Source organism: Hyperolius riggenbachi, chromosome 2 (assembly GCF_040937935.1).
Source record: "Hyperolius riggenbachi isolate aHypRig1 chromosome 2, aHypRig1.pri, whole genome shotgun sequence".
Lineage (NCBI taxonomy): Eukaryota > Metazoa > Chordata > Amphibia > Anura > Hyperoliidae > Hyperolius > Hyperolius riggenbachi.
In genome coordinates, this window is record NC_090647.1 from 409,682,173 (window position 1) to 409,696,453 (window position 14,281).

Below are 14,281 nucleotides of genomic sequence, written 5' to 3' on the forward strand. Positions count from 1 at the left end.
TGTTATAGACGATATTTTGTGATTTTTATTAATTTTATTTTAATATATGTATTATTCTATCCCCGATAAAGATGAAACAATGATAAAAATATTGTTATAGACTATATCTTAAAGTGTCAGCTATATCCTGCGTCCTTTTTTCCTGGCGCCCTTATTTGATGTATGCCTGTACAGTATATGTGAGTCCACGCACATTAGATATCCTTGCCAGTTAGTTATAATTGTTGGCTAGTTTTTAATGATTTGGCTTTTCTCAAGGGTGGGTCAAAACAGAAAATAAGACAGTAAATGTCTCCATCACCATCACTTTCTAGTACATACAAACAAAAAATCACCCACTTTTATGTATGTATTAATATTCATTAATTTAGAATATTTATTCTAAAGTGATCTTCAATATAATTATATTTTCAGTCAAGATTTTATTTATCCTTTATTTCTTTTATTTCTGTCATCTTGTGATATATTCTGCTTTCACCACTTGAGGGAGTTTTCTGCAAAGAATTATGACTAGCCAAATAGTGCCTAAAGCAGCCTGATGTTTGCTCAGCACAGGAGGTTTGAGCTAGGTTTTTATAAGAGGATCATTCACTTCCCATATCAGTGTGTCAGAAGGTGGAGTTTAGAGGCAGAACCACCTCCTGGAAGATATAGCTATTGACAGCTGATAAGAGGAGATCCTTGCCAGCTTCACTCAGCTCTCTAGCATCAGGTCTGCTGCAGAGGAATAAAGGAGCAAATCCATTTAGAACAAACAGCACAAGCAGCATGAGCAATAAACACGACGTGATTGTCATAGGAGCTGGCATTTCAGGTGCGTAAATAGAAAATGTTATATTAAATGTAACAAAAATACTTGTCGTTTTAATTGTTTTACTGTTTTTCCTATAATGAATGATACTTCATGCACGTACATATCCTACTACCTACTATATTGCTGCTGTCAGTAAATATTAGCATCTGATCTTCTCTGTACACATTGCTTAATCCACAGACATCCTGTAGAAACTATCTCTATAATCTGTCTAGGCTGCTAAACTCAAGCTGACAAAGACCATCAGGGTAGCCAGATTACTATTTATTTGCAATATCTAAAGGACGTTAAAACAAGTGGCAGTTTTGGTTATACAGGTTATATATATATTATATATATATATTTATATGAGACAACCTGCTGAACGATTAATAAATGAGAAATGTTAACTAAGATGCAGCAACAAGTTGTTGGTTGCATTGAAAATATATGAATGGTCATACAAAAGGGTAGAGCCCAGGGACAGTCAAAGCATCAGAGGATTCATTAATAAAAATATAGATCTTCCCTATAAGAGAAAGCATCTCATCATCAGGACACAGCTTATAAAGGCCAAATCTTTTTTTTTTTTTATGTCCTATGACTGTTTTAATTAAGACTAGAGGAGCAATTCTCAAGTATTTATATTCATGTGTTTGATCACTAATAACTTTTTGTCCTGTATCAAATTCATCAAAATCTGGGTCTGATTTTCTTTAGGCTGACAAATAGAACAAGCAATACTATACAGCACAAGACAACATTAGTTTTGGTGATACCAAGGCATAAAAACAAAATCAGCATTAACATAATATTTGTCACACCTGTACTGTTTTCATCTTACCTAGATAGCTGATCTTATGCATGCACGCGCGCACGCACGCACACACACACACACACACACACACACACACACACACACACACACACACACACACACACACACACACACACACACACACACACACACACACACACACACACACACACACACACACACACACACACACACACACAATTTATTGTTTGCAACACAGTGTATACCTATAAGACATGATAAGCAGAAATTACTAAGGTTCTATAAGGCTGGAGAACGCTGCAGACATGGAAAACCAAGATGATCCAGCAAACATGGCCTGCTCATATTTATTAAAAATGGTTTGTAAAGTCAAAAACCTTGCCCCTCTTTATAACAAAGCATAAACAGGATTGCTAAAACCTTTCTATAATAGCATCCGTGCAATTGCAGTCAAGTGCACACACCCGTAGCAGGATTTTTTTTTTTTTTTGGGCAATAAATTCAGATTGTGCACATTTTCACTACAGGTACATACATGACACTATAACTGCATAATTACTATTTCACTTCACTTTCATCGGTCTGTGCAATAGTCTGATCTAAAAGAGGATTGGTTTGCAAGATTTTGCCAATTAGTAGCAGACTAAAATATATCCAGCTTATGTTGGGTGGAACGTTTAGGTTCTCCACTGTACTGCAAACCAACACAGCCTTGGTACATCTGTTCCATAGGTATGCATATTATATGTATTATGACAAATATGATTTATTTTATTACACATGGTTGCTATTAACCTTACAGGTCTATAGTTTCTCAGTTCTGTTTTTTTCCCTTCTTGTAAAAAGGGAAAATGCCAGCTGTATCCTGGTCATATGAGACTGACCAACTTTAAAGAGAGTCAGGGTCCATTCACACTTGAGCGGGAATCGCGCGATTCCCGCTCAAGGCAAACCGCTAGCGGTTTTTAAAAAAACGCTGCAGCATGTAATACATGACAGTGTTCTCACTGCCACATTTGCGGTTAGCGATAACCGCAAACGTGTTACATGCAGCGGTTTGCAGGCGATTCGCAATTAGCGTTTAGCGATCGTGATTAGCATGCATAGCACCGCTAATCGTGATTGCGTCAAAACCGCCACGTGTCCAGTGATTTTTCCGTGTTAATTGTGGGAAAATCACTCCCGCAAGGCGTTTTGCGATTTTAGATGTGAACGGGCCTCACAGAAAGATAAAGTGCCCTTTTAAATAAAGGAACTCAACTCCTAATACCTGGGGGTAGACAACACCTAGGCCAGGTGACTTATCTATCTTGATTTCATTCAAACTTGCCTGCACACCTTCCCGAGGAGATTAATGTATGTATATCTTTGGTAAAGACAGGAGCAAAACATGCATTTTAATTTAAGCTTTAGGGCGATCATCCACAATCGGGTTCCTTGCCTGATCTATTAGAAGTCTTATATTCTTAGCCTTATTTATTTTTGAATTTAAAAAAAAAAGTGTAAAACTTTTTTTATGTGACTTCATATAAACAGCAACTTGTTTTTCACCTTAAAGTTTTGCAAGTACAGGTAGTCCCCGACTTACGAATGCCTGACTTACGAACGACCCGCCGATATGAATGGCATGGATTCTGTGTTTCCATGGGAAAAAGTAAGAAAAAAATTTCAAATTGGACTTTTGAGAAAATCGATTAAAAAAACATTCTAAGAAAAAATGGCTTTTAAACTTGTCTAAGCAGGTACAGAGGGCAGAGGTGACACATAGGGGGACACTGGAGGCACAGGGGGCACAGAGGAGGTACAGGGGACAGAGATGGCACAGTGTTCCGACTTAAGAACAGATTCAGGTTAAGAATGAACCTACAGTCCCTATCTTGTTCGTTAACCGGGGACTACCTGTACATGTTTTTTTTTATGACAGTCTTTATATTTATATCTCTCTCATGCTTTGTGGTTATAAATGCTTTCTTTGGTTAAAAACATTTTTTATTTATCCATTGCACCATTTTTATAATTAAAAATGGTGCCCCTATAAAGGATGTACATACTACAATATTCAAAAGTGTTGGTATCTTAGGAAGTTTCTAAACTTTTTTAAGTTGGCTTTTCATAGTTTTAGTAGTCCCCTTGTTCAGGACTTTGTTCTGTTAAATACGCGCACATGCAAAAAGGGCGCCTGGAAAAAAGGGCGCGTGATGTAAACAATAAGCGGTAATAGCGTTTATAAAAATATTGTGTTGTATTTCATTTACAATAATGTTTTACAAATGAAAAAAACAATCGATATAATTGTATAATATTGTGAATAACCTTCATTTATCGTTTCTTCATGTAATAAAATCTGAAAATATTGTTTTTTAGTACGTTCGTAATAACTGTTGTAAAACATTAGTAAATATTACTAACATTTTACTACAGCTAAACCTAACCAAACCCTCCCTGTATCTATCCCTAACCCTTAGACCCCCCCTGGTGGTGCCTAACCCTAAGACCTCCCTGGTGGTGCCTAACCCTAAAAACCCTCTAGTGGTGCCTAACCCTAAATCCTCCCTGGTGGTGCCTAACCCTAAAACCCCCCTTAGTGATCACTTTATTTTTGCACATGCAAAAAGGGCGTCTGGAAAAAAGGGTACGAGGTGTAAACAATAAGTGGTAATAGCGTTTATAAATATATTGTGTTGTATTTCATTTACAATAATGTTTTACAAATGAAAAAACACTTAATAATGTGTATGAAATCGCAAATTGTGAAAACGATAATCTTCCCTGTTTTAAAAGTGAAACTTATAATTATGTTTGTTTAAAAACGATAATATATATAATTGTTATAATTGTATAATTCTGATTCTGATTCTGATTCTGATAATATTGTGAATAACCTTAATTTATCAATCCTTCATGTAATAAAATCTGAAAATATTGTTTTTTAGTACGTTCGTAATAACTGTTGTAAAACATTAGTAAATATTACTAACATTTTACTACAACTAAACCTAACCGAACCCTCCCTGTACCTATTCCTAACCCTTAGACCCCCCTGGTGTGCCTTAACCTAAGACCCCCTGGTGGTGCCTAACCCTAAGACCTCCCTGGTGGTGCCTAACCCTAAGACCTCCCTGGTGGTGCCTAACCCTAAGACCCCCCCTGGTGGAGCCTAACCCTAAATTCCCCTGATGGTGCCTAACCCTAACCCCCCCCTAGTGGTGCCTAACCCTAAATCCCCCCTGGTGGTACCTAACCCTAAAACCCCCCCTTAGTGATCGCTTTATTGCGTGCATAATAATGTTTTACAAATAGTAAGGTATACAATTTTAAATAACGTTTTAGTTAAATACGATAAATATGATTAGTATTTTTGTAAACGTTATTTGTCACCGGCGCATTTTGTTAACTTAAATCATCACGAGCACAGTTTGAAAACATTAATAATCTTCGGGCGCTGTTGAAAACGTTAATAATCTCCGGGCGCCCTTTTTTCCTGTTCGGCGCCCATCAAACGATATATATTATGGGAGTGAATGGTGGCACCCTTTATGCGACTTGCCTCATGCGCCCAAATTTCCTGTCACTGTTAAATACACACCTTTCAAAACCTCTCATAAATTATATGAGGACAGCTTCATTCCCCTACGATACAAGATATAGAATCCACCTGTAAATTTGAATTGTCATTTAATTGTCATGGTTTGGAAAAATGGACGCCTTACAAATGAAAGATCCTATACCTCTTCAGAACACTTCACATCATCCCACTACCGTCTAATTTTTTTGTACAAATCCATAAGATCCTAACTAACGTTGTTTTTCAAAATCTAGTGGTATTTAAATTTTTAAGGCGGTTTCAATCAGAAGCAAAAATGTTGAACACCCTCATAGAAGTAATACTCAAATACATTTTAATAGTACTTTTGAGGTACTTTTTTCAATTGTAAAATGGTTAAAAGTTATTTTAAAGAGAAGATGAAAATGATCTCCTAGGAGATAACTCAGGTTAAAAAGTGAATTGCATATGGGCCTTAGGCCCCATTCACACTAGAGCGTTTTGCCGCGATTTTGGCAAAACGCTCAAACACTAGCGCTTTTTAAAAGTGCTAGCGTAATGAAACCCTATGGGCCCGTTCTTACTTGGGCGATTTGTGGTAATCGCCGCAAATCGCCCAAAAACGCGAAATGCAAACGCGTCGCCTGCACCATTTTCAGGCGATTTCCCGGTGACCATGTTTTGGTGATATAGAAGCACTAAACGCGATCACTGCAAAATCACCGCAGTGTTCAGTGATTTTTCCTGCTTGAAATCACGAAAAATCACTCCTGCAAAACGCCCGGCAAAAATCGCCGGCGTTTTGCGTTTTGTTAGATTTAAAAGCCTTGAAAATAGCATGCATATCCTTGGTGATGGATTTTTTTTACAAACGGAATCAGGCAAAATATGCCCCTTTCAAGTTCTACAATCAAAATGTTCCTTATTCTCAAGGGAAATATTTAAATATTAATGTATCAGTCATTTCCTGAAAGAAAACAAATGTGTTCTTTCATAAATCCTAAACAAGTAGCAAACCATAAGTACTCTCCCATATAATTAAAAGATGGAATATCTCTCTAGTACAAAGAGATTTTGAGGGATGACCAAACTCATCTACAAGAATATGTAAAATCTTGGGCAACAGAAGAACGTAACTGTCCTATTAAAATTAAAGATCTAGTTGTGTCAACACAAACAATCAGTAAACTTTTTACTTGTAAAAACCACCAAGAGACCTTTCATAAAATCTTTCTGAAATGTTATCTAACTCCAAGAAGGTTAGCTTCTTTCTCATCCAGTGGCTCACTACTATGCTGGCATAACTGCAACAATATTAACGCACATTCTCTGGGACTGCCCTAACATACAGTCCCTATTAGAGATGGCCCAAAACGGTTTGGTAAACGCAAATTTTTTTCAAAAAAGTTTGTGTTCGCATTTTTCCCATCGACTTTAATGATGCCGACTTTAACGGTTAATAGCTAAGCCCCCTTACATGTTATAAACACCAAATTTGTAGGGTATGTAAATAGAGACAGTGGGTATAAGAGGAAAAAAACATTTTTCAAAAAGATCTTATAGTTTTTGAGAAAATGAATTTTAAAATTCTCCTTTTGACCGTGGGAAAATTAAACGCCTGCCGACTTTGGCGGTTAATAGCAAAGTCCCCTTACATAGTATAAACACCAAATTTGCACGGTATGTAGAGGGAAACAGTGACTACAAGGGGAAAAAAATTCAAAAAGACCTTATACTTTTTGAGAAAATCGATTTTAAAATTTCAAAGAAAAATACTATACATTTAAATGTGTAAATGACAGTTCTTAGGGAAACAAAACGACTTTAGCAGTTAATAGCAAAGGCCTCTTACATCCTAGCAACACCAAATTTGCAGGATATGTTAAAAAGATAGTGGGAAACAATATTTAAAAAAAATTAAAAATTTTATTTATTTATTTTTTAATTACATTTTTTTGCTATGTTCAGAGTGTGGGAAATTTCCCCCCTCCCGAGCTCTCTGTAACCCCTTGTTCCCCTTGCAGGCTGGGATAGCCAGAATGCGGAGCCCCGGCAGCGTGGGGCTTCGCACCCTGAGCTATACCAGCCTGCATGGTCCATGGTATTGGGGGGCTCCGGGGGATAGGGGCGGCCAAGCCTTCCCCTCTCCCCCGAGCCCTTGTCCAATCCATGGACAAGGGGCTCTTCCCCACCTCCGGTGCCCCAGGAGGAGGTGGGGGTGTCGACTCCCAGGGGGGGGGGTTCATAGTGGCATCTGGGAGTCCCCTTTAAGAAGGGGACCCCAGGTGCCCACGCCCCCCCCCCCCCCCCCCGAGCCAGGAAAAATGAGTATAGGGGTACAAAGTACCCCTTACCCATTTCACCAAAGGATTAAATGAAATAAAAACACAACCACAAAAAAGTCCTTTAATGTTCTTAATTAACCAGAAATACTTACCTGTACCCACGCCAATATCCTCGGAAATGTCCCATGCCAATATCCTCTTATCTTGCGAACTTCAATTAAGTTGATTGAAGATCTACCACGAGCTATACTAATTAGTATAGCAGATAATGCACTCGCATAGGACACATAGCGCCGGCTCCCGCTATCCTCCCCGCCTCCTCACCTGTCAACCTGACCTAGCATGGTTCGTGCAAACACAAACTTTTGCGGAAGTTCGTGTTCAAGGTTCACAAACCCAAAATCGAAGGTTCGAGACATCTCTAGTCCCTATGGTATTGGATCTTAATAATAAAAGATTGCCTGCAAAAAGAGTTTATTATATCTCCCCAACTTGCTATTTTCCATATTGGTATTGCTAGAGATTTTTTTTTTTGAAAGAATATTTTTTATAAATTTTTTGTAAAAGAAAACAACAATGACAACAACAACATTGCTGTGATTACAGAACCTCACGTATGAATGACTTCCAGTCAGTCCCGAGCTCCAGGGCAATACAATACACTACAGGATATGACAAATGTGTTCTCAATGGCCTGTGGGCCTGAAAACAATCCTGATCTGGTTGCATCTCCCCCAAGAGTACCTATTGCACCCTTAAGACGTTTATGGCCTCAGTAAGCTAGTGTGACGGATTGCGGAGAAACCGCCGCGCGTTCTGACAGTGAGGCGGCGGAATCCGCGCACAGAGCGGCGGTTTCCCCGCAGCAACATGCTTCTGGTTTGTCTGGACCTAGTAGTGCACACAGATGGAGAGCTACGCGCGCGCGCGCCACAAGACAGGCTCTTTATGCCAATAGGAGAAGGGTCAGCTGATCCCAGCTCAGCAGGTAATTGGTTGACGGGAGTTGGGCGGCGCTGTGGAGCGCTTGACTATATATATCTCTTGCTGTTCAGTTGCTGGTTGTCTGGCGTTGCAAATACCTATGTGTTAGCACTCAGACCTTAGTCAGATCCTTCAGTGTGGTGGAACCAGGAGGACCTGGGAATCCACACTTAGCCAGTTCACTGTATTATTATCTGTGTTATTCTCTAGCATAGTTCCAGGGTGCAGAGACCACGGACCTCATACCCCAGACCAGGAATATTGTATATCATCTGTGTTATTCCTTAGACCAGTTCCAGGGTGTAGAGACCACGGACCTCACACCCCAGACTAGGAATATTGTATATCATCTGTGTTATTCCTTAGACCAGTTCCAGGGTGTAGAGACCACGGACCTCACACCCCAGACTAGGAATATTGTATATCATCTGTGTTATTCCTTAGACCAGTTCAAGGGTGTGAGACCATGGACCTCACACTCAAGACTAGGCATTATTGGATATCTGTTTATGAATTGTATCTCTCCTGACTTCTCTTCTGTTTTCTGATTCGGTACCTTCGCACATCTGATCTACTGTTGCCAACCCTGCCTGTCCCTGGTTACCGAATCTGTCTCCTGTCTCTGTACTTTATCTGCCTGTGTGCTGCCGACCCGGCCTGCCCGACCCTTCTGGCTGTCACCCAACCTTTGGGTGCTCAGTCCTCCTGCAGGGGTCCCCTGCTCCTCAGAGGGGGGCCCTGCTGCAAAACCAGTTAGGGACTCTCCCTCCTGGAGCCCTTGACTGCAGTAGAGTCTTCTCTACTAATTGGACCACCTGCTACCCCGGTGGTTCAATTCCTACTTTTACACCAAACACTTACACGCTTCAGGTGTCTAGAGGTTAGTACTATATCTGTATTAATGGTGATTCTGCAGATCATCCATAATCAGGTATAGATCTGTATTCTTGGTGATACTGCAGATCACCAATAATCAGATTCTCTCTGGTTGCTGACACCTATCGTTACAGCTAGTCATCCAATTTTAGTTTATAGAAGGATAAACAACATGACCAAACTTTTTTTTACAACATTTTCGTTTGATATATACGTTATATGTTACAGCCAGAACCCGAAGTCTGGCTACTTCGGGTTCTGGCCGATCAAAACGCGAAGTGGCCATGCACCTGTGGCCAATGTTAGAAATAAAAAGATTTCTGTAACATTCATGCATTTTGTGGCAGTCTCGCTGGCTTCTTCATCTATGACATTGCCGCCAGAGGAATTAATTAAATTAACCCCGGTTGGATACATTTGGCCGCAGTGAGATGGCCACAAAATGCATGAATGTTACGGGAATCTTTTTATTTCTAACATTGGCCGCAGGTGAACGGCAACTTCGTGTTTTGACTGGCCAGAACCTGAAGTGGCCAGACTTCTGGCTGTAACATATACACACTTCAGGAGCACTAATTCCTTAAGGACATATGCGGGCCATTCCCTTTTTTTGGGTGGTATAGGCTGCTTCCACCTAAGGACAATCATTTGGATTCGTTGCAACTCAGCCTGCACCTGAGTCTTGTACCATTGAATATGTGGGACATAACCACACCACCTGAAAATAATCAGACTCGGGTTGTTGGCACCTATTACAAAGACCCTGATCTGAGGGATTCATTTTCTGTATCCTTGCGGGCTAAAGGTACCTATGATGCATACACATTAGTGCTATTAGCCTGTCTCTAGCTGAGACGTAAGTCGTAACAAAAACCCCAGTATATTGTCCCATGAATCAGCAGTTAGGCTATGAATATCCACTTGCCATTTCTGGAGGAGGTTGTCTATCCTGGGTTGGCTCCTTGAAGAAAGGGTTTTTGTACAGGATTAAAGCCAATTCCTGTTTTGCTATCTCCCTCTCAGTGGCATGGGACAGTACCAATAAAGTTCTACCTCTTGACAAAAATTGTGCATGGATTGCATTTTTCAGTTGCAGGTATCTAAAATACATGTGTCCAGGGAGGTTGTACTCCCGCTTAAGTGCAGTGTAAGTCTTAACCACTTGAGGACTCAGCCTTTACCCCCCCTTAAGGACCAGCGCTGTTTTTTCCATTCAGACCACTGCAGTTTTAACGGTTTATTGCTCGGTCATACAACCTACCACCTAAATGAATTTTGGCTCCTTTTCTTCTCACTAATACAGCTTTCTTTTGATGCTATTTGATTGCTGCTGCGAGTTTTAGTTTTTATTATATTCATCAAAAAAGACATGAATTTTGGCAAAAAAATGATTTTTTTTTAACTTTCTGTGCTGACATTTTTCAAATAAAGTAACATTTCTGTATACATGCAGCGCGAAAAATGTGGACAAACATGTTTTTGATTAAAAAAAAAACATTCAGTGTATATTGATTGGTTTGGGTAAAAGTTATAGCGTTTACAAACTATGGTGCCAAAAGTGAATTTTCCCATTTTTAAGCATCTCTGACATTCCTGACTACCTGTCATGTTTCATGAGGTGCTAAAATTCCAGGATAGTATAAATACCCCACAAATAACCCCATTTTGGAAAGAAGACATCCCAAAGTACTCACTAAGAGGCATGGTGAGTTCATAGAAGATTTTATTTTTTGTCACAAGTTAGCGGAAAATGACAGTTTGTCACAAAAAAAAAAAAAAAAAAAGTTTTCCATTTCTGCTAACTTGTAACAAAAAAAAATGAAATCTGCCATGGACTCAACATGCCCCTCAATGAATACCTTGAAGTGTCTATTTTTCAAAATGGGGTCATTTATGGGGTGTGTTTACTGTCCTGGCATTTTGGGGGGTGCGGAATTGTAAGCACCCCTGTAAAGCCTAAAGGTAGTCATTGCACTGTGGGCCCCTTAGCGCAGTTTGGCTGCAAAAAAGTGTCACACATATGGTATCGCCATACTCGGGAGAAGTAGTACAATGTGTTTTGGGGTGTATTTTTACACATACCCATGCTGGGTGGGAGAAATATCTCTGTAAATGACAATTTATTGATTTTTTTTACACACAACTGTACATTTACAGAGTTATGTCTCCCACTCAGCATGGGTATGTATAAAAATACACCCCAAAACACATTGTACTACTTCTCCTGAGTACGGCGATACCACATGTGTGGCACTTTTTTGCACCCTAACTGCGCTAAGGGGCCCAAAGTCCAATGAGTACCTTTAGGATTTCACAGGTCATTTTGAGAAATTTGGTTTCAAGACTACTCCTCACGGTTTAGGGCCCCTAAAATGCCAGGGCAGTATAGGAACCCCACAAATGACCCCATTTTAGAAAGAAGACACCCCAAGGTACTCAATTAGGAGTATGGTGAGTTTATAGAAGATTTTACTTTTTGTCACAAGTTAGCGGAAAATGATTTTTATTGGTTTTTTTTACCAAGTGTCATTTTCCGCTAACTTGTGACAAAAAATAAAATCTTCTATGAACTCACCATACTCCTAACGGAATACCTTGGGGTGTCTTCTTTCTAAAATGGGGTCATTTGTGGGGTTCCTATACTGTCCTGGCATTTTAGGGGCCCTAAACCGTGAGGAGTAGTCTGGAAACGAAATTTCTCAAAATGACCTGTGAAATCCTAAAGGTACTCAATGGACTTTGGGCCCTTTAGCGCAGTTAGGGTGCAAAAAAGTGCCACACATGTGGTATCGTCGTACTCGGGAGAAGTAGTACAATGTGTTTTGGGGTGTATTTTTACACATACCCATGCTGGGTGGGAGAAATAACTCTGGAAATGGACAATTGTGTGTAAAAAATATCAAAAGATTGTCATTTACAGAGGTATTTCTCCCACCCAGCATGGGTATGTGTAAAAATACACCCCAAAACACATTATAATACTTCTCCCGAGTACGGCAATACCACATGTGTGGCACTTTTTTGCACCCTAACTGCGCTAAGGGGCCCAGAGTCCACTGAGTACCTTTATGATTTCACAGGTCATTTTGAGAAATTTGGTTTCAAGACTACTCCTCACGGTTTAGGGCCCCTAAAATGCCAGAGCAGTATAGGAACCCCACAAATGACCCCATTTTAGAAAGAAGACACCCCAAGGTATTCCGTTAGGAGTATGGTGAGTTCATAGAAGATTTTATTTTTTGTCACAAGTTAGCGGAAAATGACACTTGGTAAAAAAAAACAATAAAAATCATTTTCCGCTAACTTGTGATAAAAAGTAAAATCTTCTATGAACTCACCATACTCCTAATTGAGTACCTTGGGGTGTCTTCTTTCTAAAATGGGGTCATTTGTGGGGTTCCTATACTGCTCTGGCATTTTAGGGGCCCTAAACCGTGAGGAGTAGTCTTGAAACCAAATGTTTCAAAATGACCTGTGAAATGCTAAAGGTACTCATTGGACTCTGGGCCCCTTAGCGCAGTTAGACTGCAAAAAAGGGCCACACATGTGGTATCGCCGTACTCGGGAGAAGTAGTACAATGTGTTTTGGGGTGTATTTTTACACATACCCATATTGGGTGGGAGAAATATCTCTGTAAATGACAATTTTTTGATTTCTTTACACACAATTGTCAATTTACAGAGATATTTCTCCCACCCAATATGGGTATGTGTAAAAATACACCCCAAAACACATTATACTACTTCTCCTGAGTACGGCGATACCACATGTGTGGCACTTTTTTGCACCCTAACTGCGCTAAGGGGCCCAGAGTCCACTGAGTACCTTTTAGCATTTCACAGGTCATTTTGAAACATTTGGTTTCAAGACTACTCCTCACGGTTTAGGGCCCCTAAAATGCCAGAGCAGTATAGGAATCCCACAAATGACCCCATTTTAGAAAGTAGACACCCCAAGGTACTCAATTAGGAGTATGGTGAGTTCATAGAAGATTTTACTTTTTGTCACAAGTTAGCGGAAAATGATTTTTATTGTTTTTTTTTACCAAGTGTCATTTTCCGCTAACTTGTGACAAAAAATAAAATCTTCTATGAACTCACCATACTCCTAATTGAGTACCTTGGGGTGTCCTCTTTGTAAAATGGGGTCATTTGTGGGGTTCCTATACTGCTCTGGCATTTTAGGGGCCCTAAACCGTGAGGAGTAGTCTTGAAACCAAATTTCTCAAAATGACCTGTGAAATCATAAAGGTACTCAGTGGACTCTGGGCCCCTTAGCGCAGTTAGGGTGCAAAAAAGTACCACACATGTGGTATCGCCGTACTCAGGAGAAGTAGTACAATGTGTTTTGGGGTGTATTTTTACACATACCCATATTGGGTGGGAGAAATATCTCTGTAAATGGACAATTGTGTGTAAAGAAATCAAAAAATTGTCATTTACAGAGATATTTCTCCCACCCAATATGGGTATGTGTAAAAATACACCCCAAAACACATTGTACTACTTCTCCTGAGTACGGCGATACCACATGTGTGGCACTTTTTTGCACCCTAACTGCGCTAAGGGGCCCAGAGTCCAATGAGTACCGTTACCATTTCACAGGTCATTTTGAGAAATTTGGTTTCAAGACTACTCCTCACGGTTTAGGGCCCCTAAAATGCCAGAGCAGTATAGGAACCCCACAAATGACCCCATTTTACAAAGAGGACATCCCAAGGTATTCCGTTAGGAGTATGGTGAGTTCATAGAAGATTTTATTTTTTGTCACAAGTTAGCGAAAAATGACACTTGGTAAAAAAAAACAATAAAAATCATTTTCCGCTAACTTGTGCCAAAAAGTAAAATCTTCTATGAACTCACCATACTCCTAATGGAATACCTTGGGGTGTCTTCTTTCTAAAATGGGGTCATTTGTGGGGTTCCTATACTGCTCTGGCATTTTAGGGGCCCTAAACCGTGAGGAGTAGTCTTGAAACCAAATTTCTCAAAATGACCTG

General features: G+C 39.8%; 1 protein-coding gene across 1 annotated transcript in view; it reads left to right on the forward strand.

Moving 5' to 3' along the window:
- Positions 1-674: 674 nt before the first annotated feature.
- LOC137544514 (amine oxidase [flavin-containing]-like) overlaps positions 675-14,281 on the forward strand; it is a 266,964-nt gene continuing 253,357 nt past the window's right edge. The window contains exon 1 of the mRNA XM_068265600.1: positions 675-814. Within this exon, the coding sequence (XP_068121701.1) occupies positions 769-814 (46 nt within the window). The 5' untranslated portion in view covers positions 675-768. The remainder of the gene's footprint in view (positions 815-14,281) is intronic.